Below are 24,720 nucleotides of genomic sequence, written 5' to 3'. Positions count from 1 at the left end.
GCCTGGATGTCCAGTGGGAACAACATCACACAACATAGGTGTTCAGCAAATTATCTGTGCAATAAATCAGTGTTGGAAACCCTCCAAGTGAATAAATATTTAAGGATAACAGACATAAAGAATTAAGGGTAAGTATAAATCATCACCTTTGCTCTAGGCACTGTGGGGATAGCATTTTTTTTTTTTTAAGATTTTATTTATTTATTTGTCAGAGAGAGAGCAGCAGGCAGAGCAGGCAGAGGGAGAAGCAGGTTCCCCGCTAAGCAGGGAGCCCGATGTGGGACTTGATCCCAGGACCTCGGGATCATGATCCGAGCCAAAGGCAGACGCTTAACCGACTGAGCCACCCAGGTGTCCCAAGGGGGACAGCTTTTTTAATACACAGAGCTATCAATTCCTTCACCACCAAATGTTTGCACATCTCAACCACCATGACTAGGGAATGGGCATTTCTCATATAAAGTGTTATCCTTCTTTTTCCTTCATTTGCTCTCAAAATGCAGTTTGATGTCCAATGCTATTTATGCCTTTTTGACATAAGGGAGATGCTTCTCACTGCCCGGGTTTTAGCGAAGGCTTCACGTTTTACCATCGCAAATGGCCTTAGATGCGATTATGCTCAGCATCTGCTTTCACAGAAAGGAAGGCACTTGCCTAAGCTACCTTTGAGCTACGAGCAACTCATGTCAACGGGTGGCTGGGACACTTACTGCCGGAGCAGGAGGCTTCTTTAGGGCTGGACGACATTGGCTGTGCGCACAGCTGACAAAGGCAGTCTCTCCCATTGAACGTGACTCGGTCTCCGGGTGGAAATGGACGTCTGGAGACAGAAAGACATTGCCCTCAAGGTTATTCCAGCAATTTAATTTCTTTTCCTTACTCCTTCTGCTTGCTGGCCCCCCATGCCAATCCATTTCTTTGAAGAGCACCAGCCAGAATGTCTGAAATGCAGTCTAAACCAAGCCAGCCAGCTGGATATAGTCCAAGCAAATAAACATGCCTCATTTTGAGAAGGGAGAAGGCACTGCTTCTACCAGCATCCAGACAGTAAATGGAATGATTTACCTCTACTCATTAGTGGAGGGATTGTTCCAACAAGTCACCTAGCCAGGTACACACGGAAAAATTTTCCATTTTCCAAATGGAAAATCCTTCAAGAAGAAATATTTTAAATGCCATAAATTCCTATTCGGGCTTAAGGCCCCTGCCCAGGAGAACTGGTTACGGGTCAAGCATTAACACTTTCACTTCCCTAGACCTCCGTGGTGTTTCTGCACCTAGTTAGACTTTGTCCCAGACCTCTGACTGGGTGAACGGGGTGTTTCCGTGCTGGAGACCCAGTTCCTGGTGGAGAACTACCACAGTGCTGTAACTACCTGTTTGAAAACTATTAGCTTCTAAACACTTAAAAAGAAAACCATTAGCTTCTTTTCAAAGAGATAGTTTCCTTTTGTGTTATTTGTCAATAACAGAGTTTGCAAAAATACTGCCTCTGCATGCGCGTTACCGGTCTCTTCTCCTGCCAGTTCAGGGGGCAGGTAGCCTTTCGAAAAGAAAAGTCATCAACGACAACACATGTGACAATTTCCAAGCCTGCTTACTTGTCATTGGCAATTTGCCAATACCCTTCGTTAACGTGAGCTTTCAAACGTGTGATTTTTGTCAGTTAGGAAATGGAGAACTCGCAAGCAAAACATCCCCACACATCTGAGTCAGAAGGAATTTAACACCCCACGTGCCCACTCCACTATGTCACTTTCCATTGCTCAGATAAGGCCCAGAGAGGTTAAGCGACCTGCCTGGATGGACCAGCTCTGGAGACGGGCCCCCAGGCAGGTGCAAGTGGCATCCACCAGTGCAGGGCTTCTCAATCTTTTTTTTTTTTTTTTTAAGATTTTATTTATTTATTTGACCCACAGAGAGAGAAATCACAAGCAGTCAGAGAGGCAGGCAGAGAGAGAGGGGGAAGCAGGCTCTCCGCAGAGCAGAGAGCCTGATGCGGTACTTGATCCCAGGACCCTGAGATCTTGACCCGGGCTGAAGGCAGAGGCTTAACCCGCTGAGCCACTCAGGTGCCCGGGCTTCTCAATCTTTAACAGTCAAAACTCGTGCTCTGGTGAATGCCAGTGGGCCTATTGCTTCACCCATGAACCCTGAACGAGCCCCCAGTCCGCTCCGTGAGGGGGCATCAGGAGTTACGGGGCCAGAAGCGCAGGCATGGGCTTTTTGCATCTGATCAGGGCCAGGACTAGGTCGAGGCCAGTGAGCACCTGGGGCACCTGGGGCACAGCATTTAAGGAGGCCCCAACTCTCAGGTGTAGACCGTGCAAGGCACGCTAGCCTCCTCTGGCCTCTGAGCCACGCCTGTAGGTTTAGCCTCGAATTCCACCTGGATCCACCAGGGGACAAACCAAAATCCAGTTCTTGGGTCACTGGAACGCTGGCTTGTGTGATTTTATAAATGACCCTCTTCGGTTCTTTCTGCCGGCGGCCCACTGTGTCCTCTGCCCACATGGCTTCACTCCCCTCTGCCACTTGTGTGAATGAATGTGTGTGATCCACAGAGCTGGATTTGGGGTCAGGAACCCTGAGTTCAAATCTTAATAAGCCTTGCAGTGTTAGCCTGGGGAAAGTCCCTTAAACTCTGAGACTCAGAGTCGCTCATAATTAGGGATACTAATTCTTGGCTGACTTCACGGAATTGCTAAGAGGGTTAAAGTAGATTCAACCAGGATGCAGTTTGTCACCCATAAAGGAGGCCTCCACTTGAGGTCAGATACCGTCAGCCAGCAGCGGTGGCAACCGCACGCTAGTAGCAACAGTGAGCACCTCTTTGCTGACCCAAATGGCCGGGGACAGGACTGTCACTAACAGAGGCTTGTCCTTCATCACCAACTTTAAAACGATGATCTCTCAAGGTCAGGATCAGGAGGGCTCTTAGAATTTATCTGGGCCAGGGCCTTCCAACCTGGCTGAGTAGCCTCATACTTGGGAACCCTCTAGAAACTACCAGATCAGCAGGAGAGTTGGGGGAAAATGCTAGAAACAGATATTTGTAAAGAGACCCTCCCCAGGGGAGGGGCCCACTGCTCATCCCAGTTTGGGGAATCCCTCGACTCTGGTCCACAGCCTCCTATCTTACAGATGAAGCAAAAGTTAATTCATACCATCCAGCAAAGCAGGACTAGAACTTGGGACTCTCGAATGCCAGCCAAGGGCCTTTAAGCAGACAGTGAAAAGGGAGCGGTCAAGAGGAAACTTTACTTTGGATTAAATATACACAGATTTTCAGTTCAATAATCCCGCATTTTAAAATTGGGATTTATAAGGATGTAATTAAAAAAATAAAAAGATGTAATTGAGAAATGGGATAATAACTATAAAATATTATTACAATAATTTTACCATAATACCTCATCTAGATCTTATATGGTTCATCTGTCAGTACTACCTTATTAGCTAATTAGATAAAATGAAGTTTACCTTTCTAGAGTTTACATCTCTCTGGCCTAGAAACATAAAATGCTGAAAAACAAAGCAAAACACCTTCTCTGAACCGTCATCTTTACAAAGCCGCAGCAAAATGGAGCACACAGCCATCAAACACGGAAAGGAAGGGGACTGCCCGATGAGGACAGGTCAGTAAAGCCGCTGACCCTTGTTGGTGACTCTCCTCATTGTGGGAACAAAGTCATCTTGATTTCTATAATGTGTGGCATTCGAAACACAGCAATGGTGAAACCACCACATTTCCCTACTCACGTTTCACATACTTTCCCCTTCTTCCCTCTGACTGGTCATGTTAACCAAGCTGGTTTGTGCAGTGAAAAAATTTGACCTTGCTGGAGGATAGAAGCCTAGAGAGCAGAGGTGGGACAACTTTTCCCTCCGAGAGTTCAGACCGGAAGTAATTTTTTAGACTTTGTGGATCATACAGTGTCTGCCATGACTGCTCAACTCTGCCACTGTAGCTCAAAAGCAGTCACAAGCAGCCATATGGGAACAAACAAAATGTGTCCCAATAAAACTTTATTTGTCCCAATAAAACTTTATTTACAAAGACATATATTGGGGATAATTTGGGCCATGGGGCAGGGTCTGCCCAGGAGTGCTACAGAGTAAATGAGACTATTTTTAAACATACGCATATGAACGTATACTTTCAAAGAAGCTTCATCTTTCCAAGCAGTTATGCCATTTCCTAAGGTTTTCATTGCTCAAAATGTTTCAAGACCCAGAGTTGCTTTCACACTTGGTTTCAAGTTGCTTCAAATCAGTCCGATTACTTGGGAAAAGAACTTGTTGTAAAGTTTCCCAACTAAATTACATTTTGATGAGGACTGATAAAACAAAAGGAATATATATATATATTTTAAATCTATGGGTGCCTCAGAAGAAGATTATTTCGAGGCAGTACAACTCAAGACAAAAGGCGTACATCCCAGGCTGTAGGAGCAGAACCCGGCGCTCCTCGTCGGGGAAGCCACCACTTACTTGCAGATGGTACAGGCAAAGCAGTTGGGATGATAGGTCTTGCCCAGGGCAGTGACCACCTCTCCTTCCACGAACTCCCCACAGCCGTGGCAGCGTGTCCCATACATCCTCTGGTAGTCCAGGGTGCAGAGATACTCCCCGTTCTTTATGAAGAAGCCCCCTTGTGCCAGGTCACAGCCGCACACTGTGGAAAGACAAGTTCGCGCTTGGTCAACACCCGCGAAGCTGCTGGTCAGCCGCCGCCCGCCCCTGCCTGCTGGGAACTTACCCCCTGATGTCAGTGGCTGGGGGTTAGGGGAGGGGACTGGTACAAAGAGCTATTTATTGTTGGGCTGGGAGTGCTCTCTTGCCTCCCTCCCCTTCTGTTTCCCTCCTTTTGGGAGCATGCAATAGCTCATACAAGTAAAATGCCTTGGCTGGGGCTCAATGACTTTTGTGGTATGTCTAAGATTCAGAGATAATCAGTCTTTGATGGAAAGATGCCCTTGGTTCGTGCTGTCTCAATTAGGAACAAAGGTATTCCTGGCAGTGTGATTTAGGAAAGGTATCCAAGGCTTGCCCGCACAACTGCTTGGTTTGGTCCAGGACTGTTACTGAGCTGAGTAATAAATTCCCACGATACCGAAAGCAGTAGCTGAAATGTCCAATGTCCATTTGTTCCTGCTCTGGAAACACTTCCCCACAGCTATGAAAAACTCAGACGTTTAATTTTCTCCGTGGGCAGCAAATAGGATAAGCCAATTATTTATATAGTATAGGGAGAGATAAAAATGAACAGACAAAAGAGGAAAGAAAAGGGAACGTGTCCAAGATAAAACTGTCACTCCAGACCTCAGTACATGCCAAAGGGAATTGCCTTGCTGTGTCTGGATTTTGGTGTCTCTTTCGAAACTGTGCAGCTGTGGGTTATGGAGATAGTGCAAGGTCCCAGGCTGTCAGGGGCTTGGGCGTGGCCTACATGTTCAGACAAGACTGGAGGAGGGCACAGCGACTTGTCCAAAAATAAAGCCTAAGGCAGACCCTGAGAATAAAGCGTTTCCATTGCCAAAGGACTGGCAACCAGCACAGCAGCTGGGAACCTCCTCTCTCGATGCCCAAGCTTGGGTGACTCTTATATAAATAAGGGCCTTAGACAAAGAATTCTGGATTCTTCCTGCAAGCAGCTGGAATAGGACCTCAGTGGGCAGGGGGTAGTTGAGCTCCACCACTAACTTGCTTTCCTAAGAATCCTCGTGGAACATCTCTTGTGTTCCTCTGGTTAGTTCCTTTGACTCATCAATGCCTTTGGATGACGGGGTGCCCAGCACAGTAAGATAGTGACTGAGACTTTGACAAGTCTCCCACCCTCTGCTGGCAGTCTTCCCTACTGCAAGCCACTAGGGATATTGAAGGTGACACGAACCTACAAATAAGCCTTCCACTGTGGACTCACCAGCCTTTGTTTACATCAACACTCCACAGTGATGACCTCCTTCTTCGCAGTTTATAATCAAGTAACCCAAGACGATGGCCCGAGTCCACCACGCCTGAAAATGACCACCCTATAAATACGACTCCGATCACATTACCTGGAAAACAGCTCGTCCACCACCTGTTGCCTCCTCTAACCTGCTCGCGTCCCCACTGTGCACACACCTGCTTCTTGGTTGGGGGAACTCAGGTATGGACCAGCGCACTCGGACTAGCAAATTCCTTCAACAGCAACAAACACAATCCTGGGGTGTGGGGGGCGGGTCACAGAATACCTCAGAGAACGTATCTTATTTCCCCACCAGATGACAAAGCACTTTCTGGTGAGAGCCCTCATCTTTATGTCTTTGGATTCTTCTTCAGGAAACTTTAACCATGGCGTCTAGGGTATGACTAAGAACATAGTGTGTGAATTAAGTTGAATCCAGCATCAAACCTGGCAGGCTCCCCGGGATGTCACTCCTCAGTGACATCAGCAGTTCTGATGACTCTGTTGCTTTTCCAAACATGGGTATTTCTCAAAGCCACGAGAAGGGGCAGAATGATGCATTTGGATGATCACTAATTGCCTTTATTTCTCCCTCCAATCACGTTGGGTATGTTTAAAAATTCACAGATCATTTATAAAAAGATCAGGTGGCAGCAGCATCATCTGTAAGCTAATGGAGATTGTGGGGACAGCGTCAGAGATCACTGTAAATGTTTTAGAGATTCCCTGTATTTGCTGCTTCCGTGGGCACCGCTGTGAGACGTTCTGGTTCACTCGAGATGGTGACATTGACGTATACGCTCCTTTAAGTCCTATAAACTCCAGTTTATAGTCCTACTATAAACTGAATAGTCTTTAAAACAACCTTGTAGGGGCGTCTGGGTGGCTCAGTGGGTTAGATCCTCTGCCTTCGGCTCAGGTCATGATCCCAGGGTCCTGGGATCAAGCCTTGCATCGGGCTCTCTGCTCAGTGGGGAGCCTGCTTCCCCCTCTCTCTCTGCCTGCCTCTCTGCCTGCTTGTGATCTCGGTCTGTCAAATAAATAAAATCTTTAAAAAAAAATCATAAAATGACCTTGTAACTTCTGTTGAGAGTCCTCGAACTATAGCTGAACTGCCCCTCCGAGAGTTTGTTCAGCCTAGTCAGTAGTGGCCCAAATTGGCTTATCAAACTGTGCCATTGTTTTTGCTGGTTGACATACAAGGAAACCCACATTTGCAGACCTTCTTGGAGGCAGGGCCCATTAAAGTTCCTTACTCGCCATTTCTCCCCCCTCTCAGATCACAGCGTCTCCGTCTCCCTAGCCAGACTCTTAAACACAAGTAACTGCCATGAATGTTCCCTCCTTCCTCTAGAATAAGGCTGCCCTGGGAGCACATCTCACTTACTCCCATAGCCTCCACTATGACTTTGTCTATGACCAACTACGATCAATGTCTCCATCTGTGATGTCTTCCCCAAGCCTTAGGCCCTGATTTTCCACTGCCCAGTGGACACAGATAACATGCCTATCTTAAGCCTGGTATTGTACTGTATTGTATTTTTTTAGAGAGAGCGAGAGCATACATGAGTTGGGGAAGAGGGAGAGAGAAAATCTCAAGCAGGCTCCAGGCTCAGCACAGAGCCCAACAAGGGGCTTGATCTCACGACCCTGAGATCACAACCTGAGCCAAAACTAAGAGTTGGTCGCTGACCGACTGAGCCACCCAGGCACCCAAGCCTGGCATTTTAAAAACAAACCCCATCCTCTTGCTTCTATGCCATCTGCCCATAACCTTGTTCTTCTTCTCTTCCTTCTTTCAGTCACATTCCAGCACTATTCATTCTCTGCTCTTGCACCAAAATTTTCAACTCGGCCCTAAAACCAATCCATTTCCCAACAAAACATTCCTTTGAACAATTCCCTCCTCTGCCTCCTTGTTGTCACCACTGAGATCCCAGCCTTCAACCTGTATTATGATATGTTTATTCTGGCAAAAAACAGAACAAAACACAACTGGAAACAACTGAATGTCCATCAGTAAAGCAGCAGTTGAATAAATTATGGCCTGACCATTCTATGGAGCTGGTGTTAAAGAGAATGAGTTCGACCAATATCTATAACCCAGAGGCTCATCCTTGATAGATCCATAAGTGAAAAGAGCAAATGTCACAGAGTAAAGAATTTTAATAATCGCCTTTTAAAAGGTCTACATACATTTTTATGAATAAGGAAAAGTTAACACAAACATAGGATTCCTAAGTTAGTTATCTCAGGAGGACGAAGAATTGTTAGCTTTTTCTTCATAGACCCATGTGTCAGCTCATTTAATTGCTTCAAATTGTGGTAAAATACCCATAACATGCCATCTTAATCATTTTTCAGTGTACAGTTCAGTGCTACTTAGTATTTGCATTATTGTGCAACTATCTACCAGAACATTCTTCATCCTGCAAAACTGAAACTGTTCCCATTCAACACTAATGCCCCATTCTCCCTCCCTCAGCCCCTGGCAAGCACTATTCTACTTCTGTCTCTACGAATTTGACCACTCCTCATGTAAGTGGAAGATCACTCAGATAATAAGAAAAATGAACCAGAACTTGTAAACAAGGTAAGGGAAAGAAGCATCTTCTTCCAGCATCCTGCCAAGTATTAACGGCTCACCCAAGGATTATTTCATTACCCAAGGCAGTGGTGTTGTGTTGGACAAGCGCTTTATTATGGATTGAAGGCCCAGCCTTTAAAGTTAACGGTAACTTACAGATTTCTGCCCAGTAGAGATGTCAATGATTTCTGTCGGGTTTTGTTGTCGTACCGGACTGCTAATCAGTTTACACCTGACCCTGACATCCTACCCTGACGTTCCTTCCTGAATGCCTTTATAATCTGTTCTTTTGGTTCTCCTGTGAACCAGCTTTGTTAGCCTGCTGGGTCCCTCATTAATGTATTAAATCAATCTTTGATACATGCTCATTCTATATTTGTGTGTCCTATATTTAACTTTTGAAAATTATACTTGGACAAAGGGATTACTCTCTTTAACCAAAAATAGCTAAAGGTTTAAGGAACCTTTGGTCAGTTTCATATTAACAGCTTAGCAAATACTTCACACTGGAGGCACAAAGCAAAACTTTCACATCTAAATGACGACAAAATCTCCATGGGTGGGGTCAAACTTCAGTAGGATATATTTAGATTTTTAACTTCGGGTGTGCCATTTGTCTTTGCTCTAGGTGATCGTCAACGTACGCCCAGGAAAAAGCACAGACTCCTTTCATTAAAAAAGGAGAGAGAGCTGCCGGTGGAAGAGATTAATTGCTTTCTTCTCAATGATCAATTATTGAAAACATGCCCCACTCAGGGCCCCACTGAACCTTGCCTGCTGTGCCGTCACTGAGGCATGGCCAACGTCAGCCCTATGCCTTTTGATGGTATGCTCTTGAACTCATTGTCTGCAAAACACCGACCATGAACTGGGTAAGTAAGAACGTGTATGTCCCAGCAGTGTTACATAAAAGCTGTGAGATTAGAAACAGGCATGTTTTAAAATCTTAAATCTTAAAAAAAAAAAAAAAATTAACAGGAGCTGCCTGGGTTGTAAACAGCATGGAGTAGGAGGGAACCAAGTATGGAGGTGTCAAATTAGGGTGAAAACAGAACAGTATTTTAGCAGGACGAACAGGGATGGGGTGGCAACTACTTCTCTGACTTTCTGAAAACAGCAGATAACATTTTATGAAATGAACAACAAGTTCATTTCAGTGACCCTCCATCTGCTTGTTGGTTCACATCGCCAAACACTTAGCAGAATAGGTAATACTTAAAACTCTGCCCAAAGGTGGGTGTAGGGCTAAAATGCAAACAATGTTTTTCTTCTTTTCTGTCAGTAGGCTGAACATCTCTGCAGGGCTACTCTTCGTGTGGGTGTTTTAACCAATTCATGCCAGCAAGAGAGGGAGGCATGCTCAGCAAATGTGATCAATGTTTTCAATTTGGTTTTGAGTAACAGAAGAACTTTAATTGGGGGCCAGGAACCTTGGAGGGCGGGTGGTGGTTCTTCCTTCTCTTGTTTAGGGCAGGCATGGGGTTTTGGCTCTGGCATTTGGCGAGCTGGCCAACACATCACAGGCTGTGAGGAGCCTTTCTGAACTTGCACAGTGATGTGGAGGCAATGCACGGCTGGCACCTGGGTTGCACCTGCTAATTTCTGGTGACGAGGGCCATGTGTTCTGAAAGTGCTACTTTACCCTTTGCCAGCTTGAAACCCTACTCTACCCTGCCTGAGCCAGCAACTCCTCTGCCTCCTCCTCGGGCACCATGCACTAGTGCTGGGGGTGGGATGGCTACAGGGTATGGAGCTCCCAAGCACTTCATGAAGGAATAGTAGTGTGAATGCCAAATACTTCCTATTCTCTGCCTCCATCCTCTATCTAACTACATTTTAAAAGAGCTGTATTTCATTCAAGATGGTATTCTATTCATTTCCCTAAATCCTTTCTTCATAGAAAATATAAAGGTCGACTTTGACATAGATCTCCCAAACCACGAAAATTCCATTACAGTGTGGGGGGGTCTCACTGAATCTGCTTTTGCTCTGAAACCAAGAGCAATGCATTTGAAAGCACCAGACACCCTGAAGCTCAAAAGTACTATCTGCTGTAGCCCAGAACTCAAAATAGCAGAACAGAGACTCACACAATAATGTGAGGGGGCCGCTTCTCACCAGAAATAAATATTTGCTAATATATCATCCTGGAAGCAAGTACTAAGCTTCAAAAACATATTAAAATAGTTCTTCACGTTCATTTCTACATGCTCATCAAAATCAGTGATCATTTCTGAGAAAGAAGATAGGTAGAGGTCCATCCGGATGGCAGAATGGGCCCCCCGTGAAAGGCACTTGAGGGAAAGTGTTGAATTTGGAGTTTGAATTTATACGAACAAGTCAAGAGCTTTAGTTGGAAAGGAATCACTTCAGAACCTCTTTTGTTAATAAAATCTTTGACCACATAGTGAGTCTGTTTTTTTCAACACTTATAGAATTCCATGTGCAGACAACATTAACTATAACAAACTCAAATAACAAAGGTATTACTGAGAATAGTATTTCTCCCTCAACAGCTACCAAATGTTCATCTCAGTCTCTCTGCCACACCCCTTGCGGAGGGACACCTCGGCTCACCTCCCGCCAACCCCATCTCGTTTTCCTGGCCCCACTTAGGCTTGACCTCCTGATGAAGCTACAGCCACCTCAGTCCCCTCCAGCTCTGCTCCCTTGGGGCTCAGAACAATTATTGACATTTGATTCCTACTTTGGATATGTTGTCCTGTACCTTATACTCACCATTGTGGTTTTCGCCTTATCTCAATTATAAGCTTACTGAAGTCAAAGATCACCTTTCATTCTCTTTCGTGTCTTTAGAGAGATGGCAAGTTCTTGTCCCTTTCCTTCTATTTCATAGTGCCAGTGTCCAGACAGTATGGGCAGAGCCAAGTGCCTTGGCAAGTACAAGGAAAGCATTTCAGCATGACTTGGAGCCAGTAACCCTCCCTCCTTCTGAAAGCACCTAATTGGCATCAAGATACTGGTGCCAAGGTAGTAACATCACCACCCCCCCCCCAACCTCTCAGGTCTTTGGAGACTCTGAACTTTATTAGCGATTGAAATTAACTGCAATTCAACAACTCAAGAGACCATTACCATGCACAAATGCTACGTCCAGGGTTGGACTCTGCTTTGTGTTTAGTAGTACCAAGAAGGACCGAGTACAGAGAATAAGACTGTGATTGGTTAAGAACTCCATCATGTCAGGTACATGAGAAGGAACCAGAATGGGTTCACAGGGTAGCAACAGGAATAATTAAGGGGCTGTGAGAGAACACTTAAGGAAAAAAAAAAGTAGATGAAATTGGGATTAGATCACAGAAAAAGAGGTCAAGGTAATGATGGTCTTTAAGTGTACAGGGAGTTATTTTCAGCTCTTTTCCAGCTAAGGAGGACAAAGTGGAGAAAAGTTTGTTTTATATGTACCAAGACACGTAGGTTAGATAAGCTCACAGCTATAACCAGGGAAGTGATCATAGCCATGATACAGCTGAAGGAGGCTGTACTGTATCTATGCTTTAGAAGTATTTATGATAGAATAAATGGCCTTTCTATCCAGGATAGCAAGCGTACTTATTCTTTTGGATATGGACAATGTGATAAGTTACTTTTTTGACCTTTTCTGTCTAGGTCAAATCATAGGATTACATTGCAATGAAAAAAAAATCAAATCCATAATTTTACCTAAACATCCTAAGTTTTATTTGGGAAATGGAATATAAACACAAACTATTAGTTCTTATAGCATATAAACTAGAGAATACATTTTACTTTTATTATTTATTTTTAAAAAGATTTTATTTATTTATTTGAGAGAGAGAGAGAGTGAAGGTGATAGAGCACGAGTGAGAGGGAGGTACAAAGGGACGGAAGAAGCAGACTGCTCACTGAGCAGGAAGTCTAACATGGGGCTCGATCCCAGGATCCTGAGATCATGACTTGAGGTAAACATTTAACCGACTGAGCCACCCAGACACACCTACAATTTTACTTTAAAAAAAATGAATACAATTAGCAGCAATGTCCACAATAGCCAAAATATGGAAAGAGCCTAGATGTCCATCAATAGATGAATGAGTAAAGAAGTTGTGAAGATGTGGTATGTTTATCTATAGTGGAATACTACACAGCCGTCAACAGGAATGAAATCTTGCCATTTGCAATGATGTGGATGGAACTAGAGGGTATTACGCTAAGTGAAATAAGTCAGTCAGAGAAAAACAAGTACCATATGATTTCACTCATATGTGGAATTTAAGGAACAAAGTAGAGGAACATTGGGGGAGGGAAGGAAAAATAAAGTAAGATGAAAATTGAGAGGGAGGCAAACCATAAGAGATGTTGAACTCTAGGAAACAAACTGAGGGTTGCTGGAGGGGGGGTGGAGAGAAGGGATAATTGGGTGATGGCCATTAAGGAGGGGATATAATATAATGAGCACTGGATGTTATATGCAACTGTCGAATCACTAAATTCCACCTCTGAAACTGATAAAAAAAATGTAAAAAACCCTAAATACAGAAAATCCTTAATCTGTATATCCAACTTACCATCTTACAATTTTCATCCATCTTGCTCCATGAAGATCCTTGCATTTTACAAATGTACATATTCTGTATGGAATGATCCTAACCTGGTCAAAATCCTCCAGACTCCAAGATGGCATATATGGAAGGTGCTGTTAGAGATGGAAAGTTTATCCCAAGCCACTTTACAAAACTCAGTTTTTAAAGACTAATTTGTGAAAAATGTACTGCAATTCATTAACATTAGTAAGAAATATGGCCTGAACTTTCTAATGGTTTTACATAAACTCCTTAAAAATAAGTTGGATGTCCATGGGCTCCCTTGATGACTGAACATTACAGAGGACAAGGGTTTTTTTCCAAAGCCATCAAAAGGTGACATTTCCACATCCTCTAACACATCGCTGAGACTCACATCTCTAAGTAGCGACAGTGTCTATTAGAACATAATTCAATATAACAATTTCTGCCAATGCTATCTTGAGGGAAGAGTTTGCATGATATGACTTCTAAAATTTTCCACAGATACCCAATGTTCAGAAGTCTTTTTAAAACTATGTGACTATAAATAACATGTAACACTAATTCCATTTTTTGAAAAGGAATAGCTACTATAATTAATGTTTAAAATGCCATCTTTCAAATGACAATGGGAACATCATGGTTCCATTCACTTTCATAGGGAGTTGTTTGCCTGAGTGAAGGCCAATGTCAAGTCTAGCCATACCGTTGTCTTCACCATCTGCTGCCTTGAACAATGCAGCCCCTACTCCCTCTGACCACAACTAGCATGCACCCCCTTTCTAGTCCTGGGAAGGTTATTAAATTTTCTGGAGGACCCATGCTTTCTCACATGCTGCTTCACCCCTGGCAACATCCCTAGACCACTGAGCCCTAGGTGGCTTCTCTGCCTTTGACTCAGCATACCTGGGCTCTGGACCATTCACCTGCACCTGTCTGCTGCCAGTGACAGGTCCCCTACAAAGCACATTGCTTGCCACCCGATCACAAGTTCCCATGTCATATATCCCTTTCAATCCTCCACACACTGGCTCAGTGAATGACAGATGACAGATGTCCCATAAACATTTCACATGGTAAGGATTTGAAGGCCATCAAGCATCGATATTCCCAGGTTGATTTATGCAAAAATCAAGTGACTTTCAGGAAGAAAAGAGTACAAATCTACTCTTTGGAATAACAGAGTCCATTTCGTTGACTTTTACTGCTAGAAAGAATAAGTGATGGTTGTATTTTTAGCCTTTATTTGTCCGCCTAATCTCCTCTTTTGAGAGAGGTGGGGGCGGGCGGACCTTTCTGGACCACCTGCCCCTCCCCCCACCATTAACACACCAAGACCCTCCTACTGCAAGCTCACATCTTTGTTCATGCAGCTTTTTATTTTCCCCTTACTGCACCGATCACAGTTGGTAAGTCATATGTGTATGATTATTTGAACATCTGATTAATGGGCTATCTTAGTCCATTTAGGCTGCTCTACCAAAACAAAAAAACAATGACTGGGGGACTTCTATTCCAGTAGTCTGCAGGCCAGAAAGTCCACCGAAATGGACACGGAGGTGAGGTCTGAGCGTGGGGCACTCCAAGGGTTCGGGGTCAGGAGATGAAAAGAACCAGCCATATGACTGGTTGAATGCTTGCTTTGAAAATGCTTGAGGACAGTCTCAGTGTCCCTCCATCCTCTGTTGTATAAACCGTCCCACAACCTCTGCTGTAGAACTTATTTTCTTAGAAAACGTGTACTTCCTCCATCAAGTTGGGTAAACTTCAGCATACCCTTTCTCAAGAAATAAGCTTTCAAGGACATGGCCTGGGAGGTGTCAAGAGCCGTAAAGATCCTGAGATTTTACCTGTAAGCTAACAAGCGAGCCTGCCTTAGTTTCACGGGTTCTGGGAGAAGACAGTCCCGCGTCTGCAGCAAAAGGGTTTACTACTAACAGCAGGCAGCATGAGCTCTGTATTTGTTCCTGGTTTTGCATGCCCTGTAAGTCCCCAGAGGCAAGAGAAGTATATGCATGTGCAATGAATTTGTTTCACAGCTGAAGAACCCTGAGCTTAGGAAACCCCAAATTTTTATGACGAGCCCAAAGCAAACCAGTCCAACTTTTGCTTCAGAAGCAGATATTATTTCTAATATACTAGACAGCAAACGAATCTACCCTCTACTCCAGAGGGAGACACTATCTTCCAAGGCTGTTGGCTCTATACCCTCGAAATTAAAATTCAGAACAAATGGCAACTAGCACCTCGGGCTCACAAGAGACCCGTGGATAATTAGATCCCAGTAAGAGAATTGTTAAGCAGTATATTTTGGAGAATTTATGAGCCCTGGCTCTTTTCCAGCTTGGAATTCAAAACCTCAACCACTTAAAAATCTAAATCATATTTATTTGGGTAACACTTCAACACAGTACAAAATTCAAAAGGTTTATCCTTTATAAACAAAAGAGGGCATGAAAGTGATTTCTCTTCTGCTAGGAGAAGTGACCACATTTATAAAAGACCTCTTTTCCTTGTATTCTGGTTAACTCTGCCTTTTAATCAATTTCTGAATGACTAATATTCTCTAAATAGGTATTAGAAGCCCAAGCTCAGCTCTTAGGAGATCTAAGAAATCACTGCCATTTTATGGGAGTTTCATCAATTTCCTTCTTGAGGCCCCACTAACGCATATCCACTCTGCCCACGCAAGCCCAGAAGAGAAAGCGCAGGGTCTAAACCGGCATAAAAAACTAAGCAGCGGCGAGACCCTCACCCACAGCTCCCTGACGGTACCTTCTGCACCATCTCTTAACTCTTCCGTCTGCCAGTCAGACGTGCAGCCCTGTCATCGATGATAGAAAGCTTTCCTTACGCCCCTTCTTTTGGGAGGCAATGTTATTGTCTAGTAACCATAGGAGGATATATATTACTTTAAGCACTTGATAAATCTTGTTGAGTAGCTATTCCATTAGAAACATTTACTAATATTCAAGTTCCAAAGAAATACATAGTTTTTTTCATTCATTCATTCATTCATTCATTCACCTTATTGAGCATCTACTATGTTGGGCATTGTTCTAAGCACCGGATACATAGTAGTGAACAAAACAGACAAGTCTCTGCTCTCAAGGAGCCTCTAGTAGAGGGTGAAGATAAATGAATAAAATGTCACATAATGGTAAATGTTAAGGAAAAAAAGATACAGCAGGGAGATTGTGATACAGGGAGGAGATACAATCTCATACATGATAGTCTAGGAAAGGCTCACTGAAAACAAAATATTTGCCCAACAGCCCTTCTTGACCCTCTCTCTGGTCCTTGGTTAGTCCTTCCTTCCTTCTTTCCTACATATCTATTTATGTGTTTTGCTCCCTTGCCTTTTCTAAATGCTCTAGAGCTTTTTGGCAGAAAAATGAATCTAGAACATTATTTTAAAAATGAATGCTCAAGATAAATAATAAAATAACAATAAACAATATAACGTATCAACATAATGAGCCACATATATTACAATTAAATGTTAAATACATAATAAATCAATTATTAAATATATAGTTAATTCAACATTAACTATATAATATTTAAATGGATTTCTTATTCTCTCATAAGATGAGAGATTACAACCATGATGAGGACAAGGTGATAATTAAAAACTATCACAGCCCGGATCAATATCAGAACGAACAGAGAGCACTAAGGAAAAAACTCCTTGTTCGGGACGATTGCCACTGATCGGAAACGATGCTCCGTCCAGAGGCCTGCAGCCGTATCTTACTCCCACTGGGTTAATATAAAGAATAACAGAAGCTTTGGGGATTTCCTTCTCTTTTAATTATAGAACCCAGTGTTAATTGAAACATTTTCCCACGTTCCTCATCTTATTAGCAGGTGGGTACATTTCCCAAGGTGACAGATGGAAATTGGGTTCTACCTCCTTCAGATGCTGGCGTTCTTCATTACTCATTTCCTGCCTTTTGTCCTTTCCTAGAGCAATGTCACACACCATCATCCGGCTTCAACCGCTATCTAGACGCCAAAACACTTTCAGATCCTTCTTTCTGGGGTGCCTGGCTGGCTCAGTTGGTAGAGCATGCGATTTCTGACCTCAGGATTGTGAGTTCGAGTCCCAGGGTGGGGGTAGAGTTTACTTAATAAGAAAAAAAAATTAAAAATCACCCTTCTTCCCAACACAGACCAGGATCCGTCTCTTGAGTGTTAAGCCTATGGGATTCCAAATGCACCATGTGTCTTCAGCCTCGACGTATCCCAAGCTGAACTCTCCGCCCGGAACGACCCCATGCAGGGCTCTCACTCTTCCTTAGTGTGTGGCAACCATCTGTCCACACAGGCAGGCCAACTGGAAACCTGCATCCTCTCCATTGCTCACATACGGTCACCAAATCCTATCAACCTTAACTTTAAATGGCTCTTAGATCTGCCTCTGATTCTCTATCACGCTTGCTGAGACCTTCCATTATTTGTACCCGGACGATGCTTCTATCTCCCCAAGGAGTCCCCCTGCCTCGGGTCAGCGTCCTATTGACGTCTCCATCGCTGTGCTTATTACTCAAGATCACGAATGTTGTTTATTTAAATGTCTCTCCAATAACCTATGGGTCCTTTGAGGACAAACATGGCATCCTGTCTCTTCCTATTCTTCGAACTTGGCATAATATCCCACAAGGAGTATGTGTCCAATTAACATTTACTAATTGGGTAAATAACTCCTACACCATCAAATCCCAAGATTGCAGACATTTTAGGGAGATGAGCTCACCAACGAAATTCCTGCTCACCACCCCTGGGTCCTGTGACTCAGGGACCGATCCCTGGTTTAAGTCTGTGCTCTGACTCTAGGTTCCTACAAAGCAACCCTTTCCTACCTTGATACATGTCAGGTTCTCATGGAAGATGTCTGCTGGACTCTTTGTCCCTCTCCTTTCAAAACCCTTTCCTAGTTAAAGAGTTCATCTCTGCTTTTTATTCCCCTAGGTGTCTGGATTTTAGGATGTTCTTTCTAATTGTGGGAAGTAGTCTCTGGTTCCACTCAAGAACTGTGAGGCTTTGGCAACAAGGTGTATGAGTGAAGGAGGATAGGGAGGGAGGCAGGGGAGAGAATTTGAGGGAGAAACTCTGTCTGGCCCTGAAATCTGAGTCAGAACCTGAATGTTCTTCCTCTGTACTTGGCCAGCTCTTGCCCCAAAGCCTAGGCTTGTTCTAGCAATTGCTCTCCACCCCAAATCCTGTCTCCCAGGATATTTTCTCACTATCTGGACATAATGCCTGTGCGTTAGAGGGAACAAGCAGAAAACAAAAGTGTTGTTTTCAGACTGAGCTGCAGTCCGGGCCGTGTGCGCTAAGAGGACTACAGCACCTCAAGGAGAAGACTTCTGTTTCCTCTGGGAAACTATCCTAATGGATTCATAAAAGGTAGAGACTCTATGAAAATTTAGAGTCAGGACAGCAAGGGAGCAGGAAATTGAGGTCCTGGGGAGAGAGGGGAGAAGGGTCTTTGTAGAGAGAGGAAGACCTATGAAGATGGTGGCAGGTGGAGGTTCTGAATACGTATGAGAAATGGCCCAGCTCTGTACTTTCTGTTCACTTTTTCTGTAAACCTAAAACTGCACAAAAAATTAAAGCCTATTATTGAAAAGAAAGAAAGAAAAAAATGACCCTGGCCAATGAGAAGCTTCTTATTCTGGTCATGGCCTGAAAATATTAGGACAGTTGTTGCCTCTTCAGACAACAATATTAGGACAGTTATTGCCTCTGCTATAACTTCCCTCCATTATCACAAACTTTCAGTAGAATCTGCTGAGAACAGCTGCCTTGTGTTCACGGGATTTGGGAGAAATAAATGGGGTGAAGCAATGCACAAGGAGAAGCATTCACAAAGAGAAGCCAAGAATTTGGCACTGGAAAGAATGTGGAGCAAGACGGGCCACGAGAATGCAAGCCTCAAGGACTCTCAGGGCGCCTGGGTGGCTCGGTCAGTTAAGCATCTGCCTTCACCATCTCGGGGTCCTGGAATCGAGCCCCCATCAGGGTCCTTGCTCAGCAGGGAGACTGCTTTTCCCTCTTCCTCTGCCCCCAACTCATATTCTCTCTAATAAATAAACTCTTTAAAAGAAAAAAAAAAAAAAAACCTCAAGGACTCTCTAGAACGGTGTTGTCCCATACTGGAACCACTAATTACAAAGGGCTTTTTTAAAAAAAAAAAATTATTTATTTATTTTAGAGAGAGAGAGAGAGAGCACGCAAGCAGCGTTAGGAGCAGAGGGAGAGGGAGAGAGAGAAAGTTAAGCAGACTTCCTGATGAGCATAGAGCCTGACGTGGTGCTTGATCTCACGACCCTGGGATCATGACCTGAGCCAAATTAAGGGTCAGACACTTAACTGACTGAGCCACCCAGGCACCCCTACGCCCCTACGAAGGGCTTTTGAATACTTGAACTGTGACCAGTCCAACCTGAGATGTGCTATTAAGAGAGTACGAAAAAAAAATGTCAAATATCTCAATAATTTTTACAAGAATTACATGTTGAAATGATAATATTTGGGGTATACACAGATGAAAGACATTATAAAATTAATTGCACCCACCCCTTTATATCTTTTAACTCTAGCTATTAAAAAATTTAGAATTACATATGTGGTTTGCACCATATTTCCATTTGGACAACATCACTCTAGAATCTTGAAGGAAAGCAATGAGCTTGGCAGGGTTTAAGGAATGAGGAATGTAAGCCACTTTCTTTGGATATTAAAGAAAAGGAATTGAGGACATAAGATAACAGATATTGACAGATGAAGTGTGAGAAAATAAAAATTTACAGGAATCGAAGACATTTATTTTAGTAAAGTTTTGTTAAATTCAAAATAGCTCCTACAAATAGCAAGCACTCCTAAAATATGATTCAATTTATACAAACATTTGACTTTTCAGGAACACATTCATAGCATGAAACAAAGTTTATGGGAAAACGTTCCAACATAAATAATTTACATTCAGTCCTTCGATTTAAACTGGGAGAGAAAAATAGCAAGGAAGCTTCTGCCCGTGGGGGATAAACAAACACAACTTCTAATTCCTTAGTAACTACCCAGATCCAAGACTAGCACTTTGTACTTTCAGTTAGAAATACAGAATACAAGGGGCGCCTGGGTGGCTCAGTGGGTTAAAGCCTCTGCCTTCGGCTCAGGTCATGATCTCAGGGTCCTGTGATCGAGCCCCAACCTGGGAGGGAGACTGCTTCCCTTCCTTTCTCTCTGCCTGCCTCTCTGCCTACTTGTGATCTCTGTCAAATGAATAGATAAAATCTTAAAAAAAAAAAAAAAAGAAAAAAGACAAAAGAAATACAGAATACAAGCAAGGCCCCCATTGCTTGTGGACTGTATTTACTGCAGACCCAATCTACCCCTTGAGCCACGTCGTAGGAAATTTATAAGCAAAAAATAAAATGGAATGTAATGCCTGATTCTAAATTAATCAATCTGGATGTAACAACAACAACCAAAAAAACGCCGTTTTCTCTTACATGCTAAGAGGCTCTAATTCAGTATGTCTGGCTTCTCTATTTTACACATACACTGTTCTGTGTACATGCAATTTGCAAACTTCAGCCCCAAATGACTCGAGTAGCACACGGTCTAGTCTCTTTATTGCTCAGATAAGGACATGGGGCCACCTAGAGACAGGTAACTTGCCTGAAATCACAGAGCAACTTAGTGGCAAGGGCAGGACTCAAGCCACAGAGAATGGCAACACAGTCAGGACCCTGGTGAGACCCTCATGTTTCCTGATGGCCAAGCTGAGTTGCCCAAAAAAGGGATTTTTGGTACTTACTCCTCAGGGTTTGGGGAAGAGCTACGGAATCCCTCTCTATAAAACGTGCATCACAGCCTTCTGTCATTCTCAGCGGGAGCTCAGTGTGAGCTAACCTGATGTCCTCCCCTCCCCTTCTGTCTTCTCACCTGAGCCATATGTTAATGCTCTTTCTCAGAAAAGTTTACCCTCAATGCAACAAACACAGAAGCCCCCACCCCTCCTGTTTTTATGGATTTGATGGACTCTAGGTAGCCTGGTGTCTCCTTGAGAGCTTCCCTGGCCAGGAATGGATGGCTTAAAATGGCAACGCTGAGTTCACAATCTAAGGCACTGAGAAGGAATGCAGTTCCCGGGGATGAGAGTAGCCAGCACACACAGAGGGCAGAGTGAGCTACAAAGCAGGCTCATCATCATGTCTCTCCTTCCACCTCTCCTCCTGGATTCTTCAACCCTGTCTGAGCTCCCCACATGACCCCAGCTCAAGTAACCTGTTCCTCAAATACACACAAAAACCACTCTCTCCTCCCTCGCTTTCCCCACTCAGCGCCGCCCTGGCGCCAGAACACCAGATCAGCCTATTTCATACTAGGATGTCAACAGTTACAAACCCCAAAAGGGAGGCTTGTTAATGGAAATCAACCTCAACTCGTTAGCGTCTTGGAGACCTTCCAAGCATTGTTGATTAATTCTCCCTTCTGAATACACATGCACACACACGCATGTTTGTGCACACACGTGTCCCCCCACTCACCCCACAGGAACCAGGGATTTAGAACCCTAATATTATAAACTTCCCAGCTCTTCTATAAATAATGGCTACTGGGACAAGGTGACTTTGGGATAAGAGTCCCTTATTTCAGGGGGAAAATAAATATAAATCACAAAACACAAAAGTGGGTTTTTACGGCTCTCACTCCTCCCAGGATCAGGACCTTCAATAAACAGAAAGCCTTATAGACCATTAGTCTTCAGGGGACAAGCCTCCCCCTTGAGTCTAATCTCACCCAAACTAGAGAAGGGAAATTATGCCAGGGCCTCTTACCAAATTCACTTATCACCTGGTGGCCTGGCATGGGGTTAAAGGGACGGACCCCGAGGTGAGCACAGACTGACACGCCATGAGACCAAGAAGCTGGAGGCACCATACCTTTGCAGGTGAAACATTTGATGTGGAAATGTTTGGTCTGGACCCGAAGTACTTCCCCCTTGCATGGCTCCCCACATTTATGGCAGTGAATGACAGGCTTCTCCGATGGGTGGTGAGGGTCCTGAGGGTGGGCCACTGGAAAAAAAAAAGACCCATGTGAGTAGAAAGCATTCTTACAGAAGGGGTTATTATGGGTGTACAGAAATAGCCCCATAATTATGTTATCCAATGAACCACACGTTGATTCAGGAAGGATGAATTGAGATCTTTTTCTGCGCCATAAGCATGAGGATACACAGAAAAAACAAGAGAATTGTGGCTTTAACCGTCCAGTGGGGGAAAACACTAGGCTCGCTCCTCTGGGAGCCAGCAACCCTCTTTCTTCCTCCCAGATTTCTCTAGGACTACAAAACTGAGCCACTGGCTACATAACACTGTTTGGTTCAATATTTTATAATATGTATTTGTAATATGTCTTTATCTTGGTTTAGAAACACCTATCAGTAAGGAGATCACAGAAGACTGTAAGCTCGTCAAGGCTGGGGGAAATTTCTTAAAGTTCATATATTTCTCCCCATTTTCTTCCCAGCTCCTCAGAACACAGCAGAAGCCTCTGGCACCAAAGGAGCTCAGCAAATGCATCTTTACTCATTAGGTAGCATGCCCTGGCTAGAGGCTCGTCTGGTCTACCAGAAAGCTGCCCGTGGTCCTCATTTGGCAACTCCCATAACCAGCTGGAGGCCCGTGACCAGGCTCGTGTTGTGTGCACGTCCCCTCATACACGCAATGTGGGCACGAAGTTTTTTTAAGAAGTTCCTAATAACTACACGGGTCTCTCTGAACCTCAGCTTTGTTTCCTGTAAAATAAAGGGGTTGGATCAGGCTCTAAAATCATAGGACGGGGCTTACTGGCCTTATTTTCTCCAGTTTCCAGAGGTCAGCCTTCAGAAAATGGGAGTTTTTGTGACCACCTGCCCCAGGGATAGGATTTACAGCCTTTCCTTTATAAAAGAGCAAAAAAATAAATAAATAAATAAATAAATAAATAATAAAATAAAAATAACCTGTTAAAAAAAAAAAAGAGAGAGAGAGAGAGAGAAAGCTGGGAGAGGACACTGTGGCTTTAAGCTGACAAAGGCCTTTGTTTAACTTGCAATTCCTCCAGCCAGAGAATGCAGATAGGCACTTTGTGCTATCTTTTTTTTTTTTCCTCCCCTGATTTGGGTCCTCAGGAGGAGGACCATGTGATATACAGAAATGTATTACATAAGCATCCACATGAGCAAGAGATGGGATAAGAACAGTGAACCTAAAATTAATCAACCAACACAAAGAACAAAGATGATTTTTCCCCTGCAACACTAAAACCAGGTTGGACTGAGGGGAGATGTGGGGTGATATGCTGAGACTCAATTTAGAAAGCCCGTTCCAGCAAGGCACCCGCTGGCACAATGGTGCATTGTTTCTTTCGGACCCTGTAATGTTCCCATCTCATCTGAAAAGAGTTTGAACAACCCAGTCCAAATAATCCATTACTAGCTAAATTCGGAGCAACAAGGTGGTCCTTGTGAGATTTTGACTAGGAGCAGGTGTGGTTTCGGGTTAAGCACCTGATCCAAATTCTCTGTGCTGGCCCCGGGGAGAGTCCACCCAAGGTACCAACACTGTGACACAGCTGCATTTCCTTACCTGACCCCTGGGACCGCTCTTGGAAACATGTACTTATACAGTAGTCAGTATTACCTGAAGGAACTAAGAAGGGGCATCCTTTCAAGACAGCTAAAAAAACCCACTGACTTTTAAAGAGATGTGTAACGAGGCTCCAAATCTATTCACCTGGGTGTTAAAAAGAAAAAGTGTGTCTTGGGGCACCTAGGTGGCTAAGTTAAGCATCTGACTCTAGGTTTCGGCCCAGGTCATGATCTCAGGGTCCTGGGATCGAGCCCTGAGTCAGGCTCTGCGCTCAGTGGGGAGTCTGCTTGAGGGTCTCTCTCTCCCTTTCCCTCTGCCCCCCATCCCATGTGCATGTGCTCTCTCACTCTCTCTCTCAAATAAATAAAATCCTTTTTTAAAAGATCTTTTGAGAGATCTTTTAAAAAAAGGATTTTATTTATTTATTTGAGAGAGAGAGCCAAAGAGCACAAGCAGGGAGAGTAGCAAGGGGAGAGGGAGAAGCAGGGCGGGGACTGCACCCAGGAACTTGGGATCCTGGCCTGAGCTGAAGGCAGATGCTTAACCATCTGAGCCACCCAAGTGCCCCAGTACATAAATCTTTAGAAAAAAAGTTTATCTTAACAGTATCTGCTTCAAGTGCTAGAGGAGAATACGAGTTGTTTTTTGCTTTTTGTTTTGTTTTGTTTTGTTTTGAAGTGAATTCCTGCTTCCTATGAGACTGGAGGAAAGTGATATTTATTGAGCTTCTACCTATTAAATGCCAGGCATGGCGCTAAGGGCTTACCGGTAAGTCATTCTATCCTCTCCTCACCACCACTTCCCCCTCTCAGGGGTGTGGGTTATATTGTTCCCATTTGACAGATAAGTAAATAGAAAAATTTCTTGAGCAACCTACCCGAGTAATGGTAAGTGGGAGCTTGAAGATCTCCCCTTCTGACTCCCAAACTTACACTTCTCGCATGCTGTCTGTCTGAGTCACAGACTGTTATGAGTCAGGCAACA

The 24,720-nt window shown here is 43.9% G+C and overlaps 1 protein-coding gene across 19 annotated transcripts in view; it reads right to left on the bottom strand.

Moving 5' to 3' along the window:
* Positions 1-24,720, bottom strand: part of ABLIM1 (actin binding LIM protein 1) — a 287,987-nt gene that overhangs the window by 123,783 nt on the left and 139,484 nt on the right. For all 19 annotated transcript variants that reach the window (XM_032879207.1, XM_032879243.1, XM_032879188.1 and 16 more), the window contains exons 2-4: positions 22,045-22,179; positions 4,495-4,678; positions 711-820 (exon numbers count right to left, since the gene is read on the bottom strand). In XM_032879207.1, the coding sequence (XP_032735098.1) occupies positions 711-820; positions 4,495-4,678; positions 22,045-22,179 (429 nt within the window). The remainder of the gene's footprint in view (positions 1-710; positions 821-4,494; positions 4,679-22,044; positions 22,180-24,720) is intronic.

The sequence above is a fragment of the Lontra canadensis genome, unplaced genomic scaffold (genome assembly GCF_010015895.1).
Source record: "Lontra canadensis isolate GAN:19392208 unplaced genomic scaffold, GSC_riverotter_1.0 scaffold3, whole genome shotgun sequence".
Lineage (NCBI taxonomy): Eukaryota > Metazoa > Chordata > Mammalia > Carnivora > Mustelidae > Lontra > Lontra canadensis.
The sequence above is the reverse complement of the archived record's forward strand: the minus strand, read 5'-3'. Positions and strand labels throughout refer to the sequence as shown.